Source organism: Ziziphus jujuba, chromosome 1, assembly GCF_031755915.1.
Source record: "Ziziphus jujuba cultivar Dongzao chromosome 1, ASM3175591v1".
In the NCBI taxonomy this organism is placed as follows: domain Eukaryota; kingdom Viridiplantae; phylum Streptophyta; class Magnoliopsida; order Rosales; family Rhamnaceae; genus Ziziphus; species Ziziphus jujuba.
This window is the reverse complement of record NC_083379.1, coordinates 6519108-6535831: the sequence shown is the minus strand read 5'-3', so window position 1 is coordinate 6535831 and position 16724 is coordinate 6519108. Positions and strand designations below refer to the sequence as shown.

At 33.2% G+C, this 16724-nt stretch overlaps 4 protein-coding genes across 6 annotated transcripts; 3 read left to right on the top strand and 1 right to left on the bottom strand.

Annotated features, from left to right (window-relative positions):
* Positions 1 to 1539: 1539 nt before the first annotated feature.
* On the top strand, positions 1540 to 3404 carry LOC107406005 (uncharacterized). Its single transcript, XM_048467649.2, has 4 exons — positions 1540 to 1712; positions 1940 to 2127; positions 2205 to 2367; positions 2451 to 3404. The coding sequence occupies exons 1-4, from the start codon at positions 1635 to 1637 to the stop codon at positions 2655 to 2657; spliced, it is 636 nt and encodes a 211-aa protein (XP_048323606.1). The 5' UTR covers positions 1540 to 1634; the 3' UTR covers positions 2658 to 3404.
* On the top strand, positions 3282 to 5309 carry LOC107406008 (uncharacterized). The gene is made up of 5 exons (XM_048467648.2): positions 3282 to 3567; positions 4160 to 4300; positions 4539 to 4778; positions 4881 to 4940; positions 5068 to 5309. Exons 1-5 carry the CDS (start codon positions 3457 to 3459, stop codon positions 5170 to 5172), a joined length of 657 nt encoding a protein of 218 aa, XP_048323605.1. The 5' UTR covers positions 3282 to 3456; the 3' UTR covers positions 5173 to 5309.
* A 443-nt stretch (positions 5310 to 5752) lies between these two features.
* On the bottom strand, positions 5753 to 11216 carry LOC107406006 (uncharacterized). 3 transcript variants are annotated; one of them, XM_016013089.4, is made up of 11 exons: positions 11062 to 11216; positions 10488 to 10667; positions 10332 to 10387; positions 9446 to 9511; positions 9218 to 9325; positions 9017 to 9083; positions 8516 to 8600; positions 7983 to 8143; positions 7408 to 7509; positions 6739 to 6958; positions 5753 to 6208 (listed from the first exon to the last, which is right to left on the bottom strand). In XM_016013089.4, exons 1-11 carry the CDS (start codon positions 11098 to 11100, stop codon positions 6075 to 6077), a joined length of 1218 nt encoding a protein of 405 aa, XP_015868575.3. In that variant the 5' UTR covers positions 11101 to 11216; the 3' UTR covers positions 5753 to 6074. The 3 variants fall into 3 exon arrangements, with proteins under 3 accessions (XP_015868575.3, XP_015868576.3, XP_048323321.2); XM_016013090.4 differs by having other exon boundaries at positions 10488 to 10640; positions 11062 to 11213; XM_048467364.2 differs by lacking the exon at positions 11062 to 11216 and having other exon boundaries at positions 9446 to 9507; positions 10312 to 10387; positions 10488 to 10628.
* Positions 11217 to 13925: 2709 nt separating this feature from the next.
* On the top strand, positions 13926 to 15799 carry LOC125421841 (pentatricopeptide repeat-containing protein At4g16390, chloroplastic). The gene is made up of 3 exons (XM_060816265.1): positions 13926 to 14058; positions 14334 to 14424; positions 14548 to 15799. Exon 3 carries the CDS (start codon positions 14827 to 14829, stop codon positions 15469 to 15471), a length of 645 nt encoding a protein of 214 aa, XP_060672248.1. The 5' UTR covers positions 13926 to 14058; positions 14334 to 14424; positions 14548 to 14826; the 3' UTR covers positions 15472 to 15799.
* Positions 15800 to 16724: the final 925 nt, after the last annotated feature.

Sequence of the window (16724 nt, the reverse complement as noted above, 5' to 3'; positions counted from 1 at the left end):
AAAAAGTAAAACTATACACAATACACAAAACTATGTTTTCCAACCAGAAATTTATATCAACTGTGAGTTTGAGTTGTTTTTACCCACTTTTGGCTTATAAGATAAATTTTCATTAAATGTAGTATTTGATAAATTTATAAAATTTAAATTCTTTAATAATTTATCCATTTTAAAAGTTATAATATGAAAAGTAATCAGATAGCTTTTAAAATTTCTCTTTTAGCATATTCAGAATTTTAAATTTTAAATTACTGTTATATTCTTCTACTATTAATAATATTCCTTTTTACATTTATACATAGTAATCATAGAAAATAATTATTCATATACATTGTAATTACTATATATAATTAAAATCGTTAAGTAGATTTTTTACTAAATACTTAAAAAATAATTTTGTAACTTTTAACAATTTTAAAATAATAGTTTACCATATACTAATTAAATTATGAAAAAAAATTAGCTTTAAAATATCTTTTTTACTAATTCTTTCATAATTTACAACAATCACAAACTAAGCCTAAATTAACCTCACATGATAAGATTTATGCGTCTTAAACTATTAGAAAGTACTGCCTTATTTTTATCTTACAAAATACGAGCAAATAATAAATTCCAAGAAATAAAACGTAATCATAATTATCAAACTAATTTTGATAATAAGAATTCAATTACAAATATTTCATAACTTTAAAAAAAAAAATCCTTTTTTACATGGATTTTACTAACTAAATTTAGAGAGGTAGAATAAAACGTAACTTTATTGTATATTTGTACTATTATCTTATAGGTTTAACTGTATTACCGAATTCCCTATTATGTCTCAAATTTCAAAGTGATTCTGCATTTTCAATTTCTAGAATTGACGCACTCAACCGAAAAATAGAGTGCTATATAGGCTTTGTATCTTAAATTATTATATCTTTTGTTTTACTATCTAAACTTTAAAAAATATTAAATTGCTTTTCGAATTTTTTTGTCACTTTAATTTAATTATGCTATTTCGATAAACAATTTTTTTTGAATTTATTTATATACAACTAATATAATTCTGTTGAAAAACAATTTTATTTTTTTATTTTTAATTAATATTTATGGACTAATTTTGCCTTATTTGAAAAAAGTTGAAGAAATGAACTAAAATGATAAAAAAAGAAAATAGAAAAAAAAAAAACAATAGTACAAGAAGTAATGTGACACCTTTTAAAATTTAAGTTGTAAAGTGGCAAAAGTATAATAGTTAACAGGGATCAATCCAAAAATAAATAAAGGCAATAAACGGCATGAGTTGTTATGAAACTTCAAAGCAAAATAGGGCTAAAAATAGAATAATTCAATAAAATGTTATTATTATTATTTTTTTCTAATTATGTCTTGATGTAACTCATTTTTTCTTTTTACTGATTTACATCTTCCACATAAAAAAATATCTTTTAGATTAAATTATTAAGTTTTTCGTCTGATTGCAAATTTTTCAAATAAGTTATTTTATTTTATTTTCATTTATCATTAATAACAATGTGGCAGTTATAGCGGGAAGGAGACACGTAAATTCAAAATTCGCGAGTCTCCCACTCTGTTGTCTATAGAAGCAGAACTAGTGAGCTCTCTCTGCAACTTCTCTGGCATCGGCAATGGCGCTTTCAGCCGCTTTTAGAGAAAGACTTGAAGCCATGGAGCATACTCGCAACCAACGTCTTTCTCTCCTCCAGGTCCTAACTTTTTACTCCCCCCCCAAAAAGCAAAGAAAAAAAGCCTAATCTCTTAACACCTTCCTCTTGTTTGGTCATCGAGAAAATTCGAAAAAAAGAAAAAATGAAACAGATTAATCGTTTCGCTTTTCGCCTGTTGAATCATAGCTTTGTGTCTTTTGATTTGGTACTTTTAACGATCGATCTAAGTGTCGCAATATTTGGAAAAAAAAATAAAAATTAACCAGGCAGAGAAAGAGCTGCAAGCGAGCAAGTCCATGGTGTTGTCGTCAAAGCTCGCAAACATCAGATCCATGGAACAGAGATGTTCGGTTCTCGATCAAAAGATTGCGTCCCAAAGTTTCAAAATCTCACGCCTCAACTCCGAGATCGATAGGCTGGATTCGAAATACGAAACCGATTCACGGCAGCTGAGGTAAGTTTGTTCCATATATATAGCTCACTTCAATTGTCTCTGGAAATGGATTGCGATTTGGTGTTTGGAATTGTTAGGGTTTTGAAAATCGAAGCAGAGGAGCTGGAGGAGTTGGAGAAAGAGAAGGACAAATTTTACGAATCGAAGAGCTTAGAAATGAGGGAGTTCAAGCAAAAAGCTGAGAGGTTTGCTTCAGAATGTAGGAATGGAGTCCAACAATTGAGGAAAGCCATGAATGAGGTTAGTGATTGAAGATTGAAGGAGGAGGCTGTGGAAGAATTGTGAAACATTTCTCAAATGGTTGTTGTTAATTAATTTTTCAGGTGCAAGAAAGCTTCGAGAAATTTCAAGGTGACCATGGAAGGTGGAGCGATTCAGAGATTGGTGCGGCTGAGATGAGGAAGTCACAATTGTTAGCAGCGAAAGAGGAATTGGATAGGAATTTGGCTTTCAATTACCAAATGAGAGCACAGTTGCAAATGGAGCTTCAAACCTTTCTAGCTATACACAATCATCCAAAAAGTAAATAAATTTTCTTTTATCAAATTTCAATGATGAAATAGCGTTGCAAATACCAATAAATTCTTTGAATTGTCAATAACCAAAATGCTGATTGGTGATTTTTTTTTTTTTTTTTTTTTAGCTATATAAACTAAAATTTCATTTGTATTGTTTTTGTCAAATAAATTTATAAAATAACCCATTCCTAAAATATTTTGGACAATTAACTGTAAGTTGACCTCATTTGATTTTATAAAAAAGATTTAAAAATACAAAAAGAAGGAATAAACAGAACTTAATGGATACTTTACCCCAAAAAAAAAAGAAAAAAAAAAAGGTAGAACTTAAAATGATATTTTAGAAAAAATAAATAAATTAAAAGGATATTTTGTTGTTTATGTAATTTACTTAAAAATATTTTGGTATTTTTAGTATCAACCAGTTTTTCCCTTGGTCCAAAAAAGAGAAGGGGATCAGCCACTTTGCCTTATTGGGGCGGATAAAACCGAAACAGTCTGCCACGTACGTTCTCCTATAAGTCTCCAGAACTTTCTTTTCAAGAAAAACCCTAATAAATTAATAATATTCCCCGATTACCCCTGTTTCGTTTGGCCAAACTGATAAGTGTTGTTCCAGCATTTTCCACAGTCTTTGATGATCCTACTGCATCTGCAACTTTCTACCCCTCTGATATATAAAACCGCATAGAAAAGCTGCGGGTTTTTTCGACTTGTTCCTCAAGACTTCAGACGCAATAATAAGAAACAAATCAATCAGTAATCACATTCGAAGGAAGGCAAAAGGATTTATAGCAGCGAAGAGAAGAAAATGGCTGAGGACCTGGCACTTGATTTGGAGGAGCTCCGCCACCTGCATAGCATCGCCAAGAGGCCCCGCATCCTCAATCTCATCTCCTCTGAAATTCTCAATTTGGAAAAGGTTTTTTTTTTTTTTTTTTTTTTTTTTTTTTTTTTTTTTTTGGTCTCCTTCTTTTTCTATATTCGTCCGTATTCCTCTATATATATATATATATATATATATATATATATATATATATATATATGTATTGATTTGCATAAGAGATTCTGTTTTAGACAATTAGTCAGTGTAAAAAATGAGTGATTTTCTGAAGTGAAAATCTACTTTAACCCTATATATGTTTGATGAAATACGAAACGTCTCTTTTTATATGTGGGAAAAAAATCCTAGGATACCGATTATTTGTTAATTTCTTAATATGATCCGAGGGTGAAGAAGAACAATGCTGAATTTTGCATTTTATTACGCTTATAATTATCTTTAAGAAGATTATATTTTTAATTTCACTTAAAAAAAATAGAAAAAGAAAAAGAAGATGAAATATGACTCTGCTTTATAATATATATATATATATATATAGATAGAGAGAGAGAGAGAGAGAGAGAGAGAGAGAGACGCCCAACATGATTAACCATGGATGATTATGCGTTTCTTGTATATGCTGGTTTTGGTTTCAATAATTTTGGTGATATCTTCTGATTCGTATGAACAGTTGTCGAAAGCACCTGTTAATGAGCCTACCTCACAAGCTCCAACCCCCATTCCGGCTGCAGTTAAAGTGGCCTCTACCCCAGCGGTCAGTTATGTTACGCTTGGATCTTTCAGCTGGGAGCAGGATAATGATAAAGTCAAGGTTAGAAATTAGAATTATTGTTTCCATTGATTTGTTGCCACCTTATGGGAAACATCTGAATTCAGATAAAAATGGGATGAAATTTCTTTTTAGTAGTTTATTAGTAGTAAGCATTAGCAGATATAATATGCAAAATTGTGCTCCTCTTGTGTTGATATAATGTCTTTTGGGTTTTTCTGTATGGATATCATATAATAATTTTTGTTTTAATTTTTCTACCCCCCTTTCTATCATGAAGATATACATCTCTCTGGAGGGAGTTGATCAGGAGAAAATGGAAACCGAGTTCAAACCTATGTCTGTTGATGTCAAATTCCATGATGTTCAAGGGAAAAACTTCCGATGTGCTATTCCAAAACTTAACAAGGAAATTCTCCCAGAGAAGTGCAAGGTGCTAGTTAAGCCCAACAGGGTTGTAATCACATTGATTAAAGCTTCAAAGGGGAACTGGTTGGACTTGCAATATAAAGAAGACAAGGTATTTTTTTTTTTTTTTCCGGGTTTTAGAAGAGACCATGTAGGTTTTAAGTTTTCACATGCTTGTGCAACCAGCTTATGTATGACCATCTGATCTTTACAGCTGAAGCCAAACCTGGATAAGGAACGAGATCCAATGGCAGGCATCATGGATTTGATGAAGGTGAGGCTATCTTGCTTTGAGTTTAATAGCACCAGCCTTCCTATATTAGTCAGCATTACGGATGCATGTATAGATTATATATTTGGTATCTTCGTTGCTAATACATTCTTTACTATATAACCTGCAGAATATGTACGAGGAAGGGGATGATGAAATGAAGCGAACAATTGCAAAAGCATGGAGTGATGCGAGATCTGGCAAGACCGCTGATCCATTGAAGGGGTTTAACTAGAGGGAAATTGAATTCTTTTTTACTCCCGAAATGTAATCTTTTTCCAGATGATCTTGTTTCGACAATGTTGCATTGTTTATGCTTAGCAAACTAATTTGGAACATAATGTGTTTAAGAGAATTTTTGTTGAGCTTGTATTTTGGGTGCTTTTTTGATCGTATTGTGAAATCTTTTCGTTGTATTCCCCAACCCCAATTTCCATTTGTAAACTTGATTTGGTTGAAGTTTAATGTCTACTTGGTAACGTGGAAAGAAAATCAGTCTGGTATTGCTGAACTATTAGTTATGCCGCTAGATCGTTTCAATTTAGGTTGCCAAAATGTTTGTCATACTAACATTTTTAAGTAATGTATTCGACAGCATAATAATAAAAATAATAATTTGGTAACGTAAAATACAAATATGTACTTTTCAATAGATATTCAAATTATTTATTTGGGAGTGAATTGATAATTTAATAAAATATTGTAAATTAGTTATTAGGTAGATATGAGAAATCATAAACATGGAAGAACAGCGGTTTTCGCTGCTCGTTCAATGGTAACATGAGAAACATCACAACCCAGTGTAACATAGAATGTGAAACATAATGGCCCTGCATTTTAATTTGTTCAGCATCAACAACATTAATTCTCAGCAATCGTGCTATTATTCTACAAGAATAGAAGCTGAAAGCATTTTGTAGGGAGAAAGTGTTATCCTATAACATATTTCAGCCATCGCCCCTTTACCCAAAACTAAGAAATAAAAAATCACTACTGTGGGGCAAAATACTAACTTTTACGATTGCCTCACATAACATACCTCAAAAACTCTTGGTGGTCAAACAATGAATAATATCGTATTGCTAATAATAGCAGAAAAAAATAGATATAATTGTCAAAAAATACTAATGAGTGCCTTCATTGGAGTATTTGACTACCATAGTCAGCATTGAACTTCTCATAGCGGTGAGCTTGGAGATGTGCAGATGGCCTTGTGTTCTTAAGTGCATTCTCTACATCTTCATGACTGATTGGTCCGACCTTGGGCAGTTCTGCAAACCAAAAATGAGTACTCCAAATCAGGGTGGTAGAAATAGTTTATGGCGACTAACTTGGAAGGAAAAAAATTGCAACTAAAACAGGAATGATCATCCTAAGCAGTGTCCTCATATAATATTGAGAAAAGCAAGTACTTGCGTGAAATACCAATACATATTCCAAGCCTTACATTTCTAGCCTATGCAAGAATAAGTTCAGGAAGCATTTCATCTTCTAATGAGACTTCAGCATTTCAGCTTTAAATCTAACAAAGCTACCCTAGTGACACTTCATGTGTTAATATTTCATAAATGATTTTAGTTTTCATCCTTTGGCCAATAGAAGGTTATGAAGAAATGAAAAATATTTTACAAAAAGAAAAAAGAGAAACATAGAAATATTTTAGAAGTTCATGAAAACATGAATCGCCTATCTTTTGTTTTCCTTGGTAGATTCTAACCTTCAAACATAGTGTAAAGCAAATGTACAGAGTATAACTTCTACCTCAATCAACAGGCTCCTAGAAAAAACTTAATTAACGTACCATCCTCAGGCACCACATCCTGTCTCTCTTCAAGTAATGTCATCAAGCGTCTCAAAGGCTGCATGGCAGCCTCTTTGCACAATAACCGGATATCTGAACCTGAGTAACCTTCTGTTCTTTCTACCAACAAATCATATGGGAGATTCTCATTACCAGGCTGTGACAGGAGTTCCTCAAACATGGCTCTTCTCGCTTCGGGTTCCGGCAGAGGCACTAGGATCTTTTCCATTCAGGGTCAATGGAAGAACTAAATTGGTAATATAAGATGCACTCACCAATCGTTTAAGAGGCCAAAATCAGACTAAGAAACCTAAATAATTCAGCTGCAGTGGAACTAACCCACTGCAAGATTCGTTACGATGGAAAATGATTTTTTGTCATTCAAGTGACAGCTAAACTTGCATGATAAGTGCAAGCAAATCCCCAAAAAAAGCATATTCTTAAAATTTCCAGAACGTGTTACATGTATACAGAGTAGAGTAAAATAAAGGAATAGTTGAGATTTCAATACCATTCTAGTCTTTCTTATTAGAAAAGGCAATAAAAAAGTTTCAAATTGCTTACTTATAATCAGGCTTATAATATTAAATGTTACTGTAGCAACAGTACTAGCCTAGTTTTTTCATTAGCATGTATTACTAAGCAAATAATTATTTATCAAAAGGATACTCGCTTCTCAAGACGCCGGAGCATGGCTGCATCTAATTCCCATGGAAGGTTTGTTGCCGCCAAAACAAAAACAAGTTCATCTGTCCTTGTTAATCCATCCATCTGCAATCTAACCCTAGTGATCAATATTTGTAAAAGTACAATTGATGTTGCATAGAATAGATGCATCAAACACAGAGATTTTCTTGAAGATTTAAAATAATTTACAATCAGGACCAACTGAAGCATTCATTATTACAGCAGCTGATAATATCAATCATGAAGAGAATTATAAAACACATATCACTTACGAGAGTGAATTGGCATGGGAGATGCCACAGGATACAAAAGCCTCATTACAAAATAATTACACAGAAGTTCCAATTCTTGCAACCTACAACTCCGAAGCTTTGTTATGGAGAGACAATAGGGCTTTCCTAGTTACCATGCTGTGAATTATAATATTAATATTACTGAAAGTTGAACGAGTCATATACTTTATGATATATTAACTTGATGAATACATTATGTATACAATTCAAATAATGCTTTGATGTATTTAACGAGCAAGTAAACCAACAATAAGTAAACAGCACCTGTATGAGTAGCTCAGTCTTCAAACGCCTACTCGCTTCATGTTCACTGCGTGCTTCACCACGTTGGCTAATGATGGCATCAATTTCATCAATAAATATAGTTGATGGTGCATGGTGCCTAGCAAGCTCAAATAGAACCTTTACCAGCTTCTCTGAGTCACCTGCAATTTTATACCAACTTGTATAACTGAAGGAATATTCACATCAGAAAAGGTACATAGAATGGTTTTTTAAGCTTATATATCAACCAGAGTAAACTACAGTCTGTTTATCTCTTAGCAATACAGAATTACTATCCGTTAAGCTGTTGTCCTAACATTTGATCTTAGATGGTTTGAAATCTCCCTAACAGCGTTGCGCGTAACTTAGGAAAACAATAAGGGTGAAAAAAGCTCAACCATATGTTTTGATGCAAATAAACAATGATCTACAACAAAAACAAGAAACTGTGTTCAACCAAAAAAATAATAATAATAATAAATAAATAAATAAATAAGATGTGACCATGGAAAAGTTGCACCACGATAACATACCACGCCATTTACTGACAATAGATGATGCTGAAATATTGAAAAATGTGGTATTGCACTCTGTTGCAACAGCCTTTGCAAGCATTGTCTGCAAGATCAAAATGTTAATTCATTTGCTCTCGAACATAGCAAGTGAAAAAATAAAAATTGTATGGAATACTTGCCATATATAATAGAAATGCCAATAATTAATATTTTCTGTGAAATAATCTGTATAAAAACAAGTAGATTTTGACTGTACAAAAAGAACCCATAAAGAGGTATTGGTATCTGATGAAGATTAATAAAGTGAGATTACACAAGAGCAAAAGCAGGGTTAAGGACTTATAACCCTCATCCCAGATGAAGAAAAAAAAAAAAAACAGGGAATAATTTAACTTCACGCAGCAGAGAAGAAGTAGAGGTACAAAAGCAACATGAATAACAATGTGTAGTGGAAGCCACCAAAGCACAGAAAATTTGGTGAAGCTATGATAGCTATTAAGACAAGAAAATTTTAAATACCTTTCCTGTCCCAGGAGGGCCAAAAAGGAGAATACCCTTCCATGGTGATAAAAGGCCAGTAAAATACCTAGAAGACAAGGAAAAATCAGGCATACAGCAGAATGATATAATTTCAGAGTTTTACCATACAAAAATTTCTCATATGGTAGTACTAAATTTTAGTATTCAAAATGGCTACAAGATTGATATGAAAAAGCTTACGTGGGATATTTTATTGGCATGACCACGGCTTCTTTAAGCAATCGTTTGGCATTCTCTAGACCCTTGATGCTTTCCCACTTTACATCCTGACTCCCACGAACTATGTCCCTAAACAGGATGTAACAGTTATGGTGACACAAAGGACCAAACTCAAATATTAACAACCTTAACCAACATAAGCCACAGTTATACAATAATGGTATGGAAGTCCACTGTGATAGTAATTACCTACTTAAACTCTCTGCTAAAGCACGCATTTCTGCTGATTCAAAAGCAGGAAGCAGAGATTTCTGCCTGTAAATAAAGGTTAAAAAACTGATGAGAATGTTCTCAAATAATCATCTTCATAAACAATAATGCATTATAATATTAAGTAATCAGTTTACAGTTGGTTTCAGAAGTTTATTAAATTCAATGGTCAGCATTAGAAACTCCTCTACTAAACCTACAATAAAATTAATCAACATATATTAACAGGAAAATCATTCAAGTTATCAATTACAACAGTTACTCCTATGCAATGGCTTCAGCAGATCATTTTTCCCTATGCTAGGGCCTGCCTATCTAGAGATATGAAAATGAACAAGAAAAAGAGATAATTTGAAATATGTCAATCTACACAGAATTTCTCTGAACATGAAGTATTCAATTTGAGGAGATGTACTTGATATAGAGAACGGTGTAAACATGTTGACGATCTGAAGTAGAAGAAAGAAATGAAGTCACAGGTATTGAGTAAGTCCTGGTCAGGTCTCATCAATACAGTTTTCAAAAGGCCCAAAAAAAGAAGTTACTCTCCATCAATATTTTAACCTTTCATCATCAAAATATCATAGTCCAACCCAGAATACTATGATTGACCATATAATCAATGTCAAGAACCTTTCTAAAATGGTACCAGCACCAAAACTAAAACTTAGTTTAGATTGCAGCTTGGTTAGTCAATTGAAAATCCTAACGAATCATATACAATCGATTTCCATATCATAAAAAGAATCGTGAGTAAAAGGCAAATTTTCCATGGCCAGAGCACAAAACAACAAGTATTTCATCATCTACGGTACATTTTTGGCACTAGGTCAAGAAAGCAATACAGCGAACGAAGTAATCGTACGGTTTGTCATCCATACGGTCAGATAAACCTCCATTGGAGTGAATCGAACTCCTCCCCTGAAATTACACAAGAAGAAGAAGAAGAACAAGTAAGGCTATTAAGAAGCTATATATATCATCATCAACGGACGACATCATGAATCAAATGCAATAGTACCTGGCTACGGAACTGCTCGTAGATGGCCAAGTCAGATGTGTTCACATGAGCGCTTCCATTTGATGTCACACCCGAAGAACTTCCATTATTCACGACTGCTGGATCAGTACTGGAATGGCCGTTTCGCGATTCCGGTGTTTTCTTTCTACCAAACTTTGCATCATAAAATATTTTAAAATCCTAGAGATAAAACGCACAAAATAATAGCTTAAATAAATCCACTGTTCTCGAGTCAAACTCAGTCTTATTTAAGATTCTTAATTGCATGACACTGATAACCAAAAATGAAAACCCGATCCACTAAAAGAAATTCACTTGACAGTGACAAAAAAGAAAAAAGAAAAACTAAAAATAAACCGTCTGTTTGGCAACTGAGAAACAGGAAGGAAAGGATCAAAAGCAAACAAAAACCTAGACTCCACAACACACTCAATTTCAAATTTTCATTGACTAAGTTCAAAGTCGCGTTTCAAGTTCAACAACGCCAAGCTCTTAGTTCTTCTTCAAGTCTATTTGAACGAAAGCTCCGAATATCTCTTAAAGATACAGAAAGGAAAATAGAAATGGCGAATACCTGAAAGGACCAGCGAGTGACCAAAGGTTCGTCGGCCATTGCTTCGATGAAACTCAAGAGAGATAAAAACAGAGAGATTTATGGAATTCTCTCTCTCTCTCTCTCTCTCTCTATATATATATATATCTCTCTCTCTCTCACTGTCACTCTCTCTTTATCTCTCCGACGCCGTTACTGTTTTACAGCGAAGACACAAGTGGAAGAAGCTCATCACGTGCGGAAAATGTGTATGCAAAAGCTATAGAAAATATTTCTAAAAATGAAAAAACAGAAATTATTGGGTGGGTGGGCTGTTTTTCGAAAGGTCTTAATCAAAATTGATTTTTTTTTTCCTGTTCGAGCTGTCACTCTCACAGCCGAACAATCAGATAAAGGGCAACCGGATTTGTTTACAGAGCGGTGACTGACTGCCCCATTATTATCCGTCCACGTGGTGTGATGTTACCAGAGCCTGTATTACTCGATTATCAGAAAACGGATGGCTCGTGTCCGTTGATCTAACCCGAGGTGTGCATGCATGGATGTCGAAAATTGTAGCCGCAGCAGCTAATTACTATTTTCTTGGACCATGTGTCGCCTTGTACAACAAAGATTTCCTTATTATGATAAATATGTAGTGTTTTTATTTTTCAAATTTAGTTGTTTTTTGGTAATTAAATATAAATTTAGTTAAAACGCGAAAAGATAACTAGGTTTTTTTTTTTTTTTTTTTTCAGTTGAACGTAGATCAGAGAGTACGCAAAATAGACGGAAAAAAGAAAAAAGAAAAAAGGAAAAGAATAGTTATAGCTAAAGATTAGTTATAACTTATATGGATATTTGGTATGTTATCTATGATAATATCTATTTCATGGGAATGATTATTTTACAATTTTAAGGGATATCTATTTGAAATTAAAAAAACACAAAGACACGAGAAATAATTATTATTTTACTCTAATATAAATGAGCTTAATATATTTTTAATAAATTTGTATCATATTTTCTGTGAAAATGTTGACGGATTATTCATACTAAAATATACTAATAAAGACAAAATTGAATCAATTTAAAATAAATCTTTTTTTTTTTTTTTTTGGTGGGAATCAATAACCGAACGACGACCATATATAGTCGTTTCTTATTTTTCATTTTTTATTTTTTTAATAATAACCTTTATTCTATCTCAAATAGTAATTCTATATACTATGTCATATTACTACTTATAGTTACAAATTATTTCACAAATTATTTCGTCATTATATTTTATAACAAAACAAGGATGTTAGTTTTTCTATTCTATACTATTATTATCCCAACACAATCCGATACCATAACATGCATTAGCATGGACGCTTCAACATAACATGCAACAAGTATTGAAGCAGCATATTGAACTAAAAGCCAACATTAATGCTTTTAAAGGCTGAAATTTAAGAGGGATGAATCAGAATTGGGCTATATACTCTAAAAATTATTATTATTATTATTATTATTATTATATAAAGCTTTTTAGAAGCATGTAATTGACTTTTAAATTGGACTTAGAGGTAAAAGAGTAATAACTAAAATGTACATTGGTAACATTTTATTTGTTTCCATTGATCACTGTGGTTTAATAAATGATCAACTTGATTTTTAAATACTCATATATAAGATAGTTATATGGTGCAGTCCGTTCTTATGTAGATCCATACAAAAATCGAAACGATGTTTAAAAAAAAAAAAAATCGATTTTGCTTTGCGTACGTAATAGCAAAACCGATGTTTTTTTTTTAAAATATGTCGACTTTGATGCAGTCCGCACATTAGCCTCATCCCTCCTCTATATATATATATATATATATGCATCTCTTTCCATCTATTCCTTGTACCATGTTTTAAACATAAGTTTAGCAATCAAGCTCTAAAGTCTCTGTGTTATGCTTATTCCTTTTATTTTAATGGATGGGTTATATAAGCATTCCTATTATTCTATAAAAGTATTATATAATTTTTGTTAAAAAAAAAAAATGAAAGGAGCACTCCATTCATTTTGTTTATAACATAAATTTAATTCCAAGGCTCATACAACTAAACATTGGTAAAGAGGTTAGGCAATCAATATTCAAGGATATCGATCATGAATTCTATAGTAATTAAAGCACGTGCAAAGCATCAATTGTTTATTTCTTTAATAATGAAATTTTAATATCCCCACACAAGGGCATTAAAATAAAACATTTTATAATATACAATAGATAGAACATACTTAGAAAATTATAATTGACAAAAGCCAACTACTTTGGACAAGAATGCAAGGACGTTTTTCTATTTCTTAATTATTTAAGGCTTTTTGTATTCCATATATCAATTATATATTTGAATTTTGAATCTAGGATATATATATATATATATATATATATAAGAGACCTGAAATTTTCGTTCTACAATAAACTATAAATTCAGATCTATCGCAGTATTGCTCTCTACATTTATATTTAGATTTTTAATTACGATGGAATATTAGGATTTATAATTATAGAAATGCTATTGGTAAGAGGACTAGTTACGGTTTTCTAAAGACTTATTGATTCTCTTAATTCAATTCTTGAATTGAAGAATAACACTTTTAAGTAACATGTTATAAGACTAGGAAAACCGACTTTTAAATTGGACTAAGATGTAAAAAAGGAGTGGTAATTAAAATGCGCATTATTTGTTACCAATTATTCATTGGGGTTTAAGTAATGTTCGACTACTTTTTAGACACTTGGAGCCTGTTTGTTTCATCGGATAGTACAGGATTGTATCCCAATCAGATGTTTGGTAGCAACAAATGGCGAAGCGGATAATTTAACCGCTACAGTGAAATAATCCCCTTCGAAGAGGATTAAACTGACCTGTCTTCCCCCCTGGGTCAGCTTTTTATCCAAAGCTCACTGAAGGTTGTGGTTTCTCTCTCCGGTGTTTCTTACTGGTGTCTTTCGCCAGACCATTCTCGCCCGACCGTTCGCATCGCTCCGAGTTGAAACCTCGGTGAGTACTGTTTTTCTTCTTCAGTCCGTTCGTTTTCCTTCTTCTCCTCCTCCTCCTTCTTCTTCTTCTCCTTCATCTTCTTAATCTTCTTCTTCGTTTTTAATGTGTTTTCTTTATTTTTGATTTGCAAAAATTAGGGCGTCGTATAATTTTCCATTAAAATGGAACCAGTTTCTCTTTTCTATTTTCTTTTTTGTTTTTTTTTGCCCTTTGATGCTCGTATATAATATGTGCTCACCGAACAACCTCTCCAGACTTGTTGGATTTGCAAACAGGTCCTTCAAATCCTTGAGATTTCCTGGCGAGTCCTTCGATTCTTCATCACCTTCCTCCCTCACTTATGGAATCCATGCCTTTCATTGCCCCGTAAGTCCTTTCTCTCCACATATATTTTTTTTTTATTATTGTTTTTTTTTCCATTTGGTTCCCAACAAATTTGGAAGGCACAATGCATTCCTTTCTATTTTTTTAATTTCTCGGAAATTACAGGACCCCGTTGTGCAAGAGACTCAGAATCCAGAAGTTGCAGATTCTCCAACCCCAGATGGAAAACGTGGTTCTTCATCAAAAAGCTACATCTGGGTCAATCCCAGTAGCCCTAGAGCTTCACAGCTTCGACGGAAATCTTACGATGCCAGGTATACCAAACTAGTGAGGTTAGCTGAAGCTTTGAATTCTTGTAATTCCACTGAAGATGATGTTGCGAATGTTTTGGAGGATTTAGGTGATAGAATAGTAGAACAAGATGCTGTGGTTGTTCTCAATAATATGGTTAATCCTAAAAATGCATTGCTTGCTCTCAAGTTCTTTCAAAGTAAATTGAAACCTAAGAGGGAAGTAATTCTTTACAACGTAACGTTGAAGGTGTTTAGGAAATGTAAGGACTTGGATAGAGCAGAGAAGCTGTTTGATGAAATGCTTGAGAGAGGTGTTAAACCTGATAATGTTACCTTTTCAACTATGATTAGCTATGCTAGGATGTCATCTTTCCTTGATAAGGCTGTTGAGTGGTTTGAGAAAATGCCCACTTTTGGATGTGATCCAGATGATGTTACCTACTCGGCAATGATTGATGCTTATGGTCGTGCTGGTAATGTTGATATGGCTTTCAGCTTGTATGATCGTGCTAGAACAGAGAAATGGCGCATTGATCCGATGACATTCTCTACTTTGATTAAAATTCATGGGCAGTCAGGGAATTTCGATGGGTGTTTGAATGTCTATGAGGAGATGAAGGCTATAGGGGCCAACATTATTTTTGTACTGTCCACTGTCAGAAAATTTCATGTTTGGCATGTAAGAAAAACACCAAAAAACACCATGATTTTCATGTGTCTATATTGTTGCATAATACTCCAAAGAAGCCCTTCCTTTCTTTCATATGCATGCTATATATATATATTAAAAATATAATCACAAAATAGTCCTATCCAGTCCGATTCGGCACCAAACATGGTACAATTAATTCATCATTCAGTCTGGAACTATGCCAAACATAGTACTGCACTAATTATCCTGTCCGATCCTATCCGATCCGGATCTATCCGACATACCAAACGCCCCCTTGTATCCACACACACACACACTAGCCGTAGCAGTTCTTTTACCACTTTCTTTGGGATAAACATCCACCATGGGTTAGGCCAAGTGGAGTTTTATTCGCCTTAGGAGAGAAAGATTGGTGGTCTTCTGCCATAATGTCATTGCTTGCAGAACGGGGATTCACCAAATACAGATTCCATTTCCTGAAACCGGATTTGCTCTTAAGAATGCGTAATAAAATTAATCTATTAAACTTTTCCATAATATGTTTCTAAATTAAATCAAACTTTTAGTGACATCAATTTCTTCGTGACGCAACACCAGAATGACCAAAAAAAAAAAAATCGATGCTTCTTTTGCCACAAGAATTGTATTGCCCTCTGTTCTATGGTATTTGTATGCTATGACGCATGAAAATTTAGCATTTAGCAATAGCCCAAAGAAAAGTAGGAAAACGTATTTTATTTCCAAGTACAGTTGCTCTTTGAATAGAAGCAATAACAAACAGCTTTTAAAAGAGTAATTACCTTGTTGAGCGAGCTTTGAAATAAGCATTTGCTAGGTCATGGTTGCTATTGCTGCTAAGAAACCTTCCTGATTGAGAAGCTGCAACTGCAACTCGCCGAAGAAACATGACATGCATTTGTAATTGCTAATCAAGGGTTCAATTCCTGAAATTTATCTTTCAACTGCCATTATTTGTAAAAATACCTATGCTCCGTTCGATTCCTGAAATTTGAGCGAATCTTTCTGTAAATTTCCCCAAAAGCGAGAATTTCAATCATAGTTCCTCAAATCTAAACAAAAAAAAGCGAATGTTAAGTTGATATAATTGTTGTTCAGGCATTTCAACAAACAGGTAAAGATCATTTGACCAAACAATCCATAATCGGCAAAAGAAACAAAATTCACATATATAGAAACGAGATTGAGCATTCTTGACACTTTTTGAAGACAAACTATGTATCGGATCAAAAAATCCTGAAAATGTTACATAAAACCGGCTCTTTAAAGTCACGTGTTTGGCCATCTTCACGAAAACGGTGAGCCTTACGCATCCGAGTCTAAAAGTAACCAAAGACCGGACTTGTCTTTTCGGTTTGCCAGCAACTGTGGATGCACGT

What these genes read in the sequence shown, in the direction of transcription:
- LOC107406005 (XM_048467649.2), top strand. Translation starts at nt 1,635, where the DNA reads ATGGCGCTTTCAGCCGCTTTTAGAGAAAGACTTGAAGCCATGGAGCAT. An exon ending in AACGTCTTTCTCTCCTCCAG is followed by an intron (nt 1,713 to 1,939) that starts GTCCTAACTTTT and finishes AAAATTAACCAG; the next exon opens with GCAGAGAAAGAGCTGCAAGC. An exon ending in ACCGATTCACGGCAGCTGAG is followed by an intron (nt 2,128 to 2,204) that starts GTAAGTTTGTTC and finishes TGGAATTGTTAG; the next exon opens with GGTTTTGAAAATCGAAGCAG.
- LOC107406008 (XM_048467648.2), top strand. Translation starts at nt 3,457, where the DNA reads ATGGCTGAGGACCTGGCACTTGATTTGGAGGAGCTCCGCCACCTGCAT. An exon ending in TGCAATATAAAGAAGACAAG is followed by an intron (nt 4,779 to 4,880) that starts GTATTTTTTTTT and finishes TGATCTTTACAG; the next exon opens with CTGAAGCCAAACCTGGATAA. An exon ending in GCATCATGGATTTGATGAAG is followed by an intron (nt 4,941 to 5,067) that starts GTGAGGCTATCT and finishes TATAACCTGCAG; the next exon opens with AATATGTACGAGGAAGGGGA.
- LOC107406006 (XM_016013089.4), bottom strand. Translation starts at nt 11,100, where the DNA reads ATGGCCGACGAACCTTTGGTCACTCGCTGGTCCTTTCAG. An exon ending in TCACTCGCTGGTCCTTTCAG is followed by an intron (nt 10,668 to 11,061) that starts GTATTCGCCATT and finishes TTTTATCTCTAG; the next exon opens with GATTTTAAAATATTTTATGA. An exon ending in ATGCCAATAAAATATCCCAC is followed by an intron (nt 9,084 to 9,217) that starts GTAAGCTTTTTC and finishes CTTGTCTTCTAG; the next exon opens with GTATTTTACTGGCCTTTTAT.
- LOC125421841 (XM_060816265.1), top strand. Translation starts at nt 14,827, where the DNA reads ATGGTTAATCCTAAAAATGCATTGCTTGCTCTCAAGTTCTTTCAAAGT.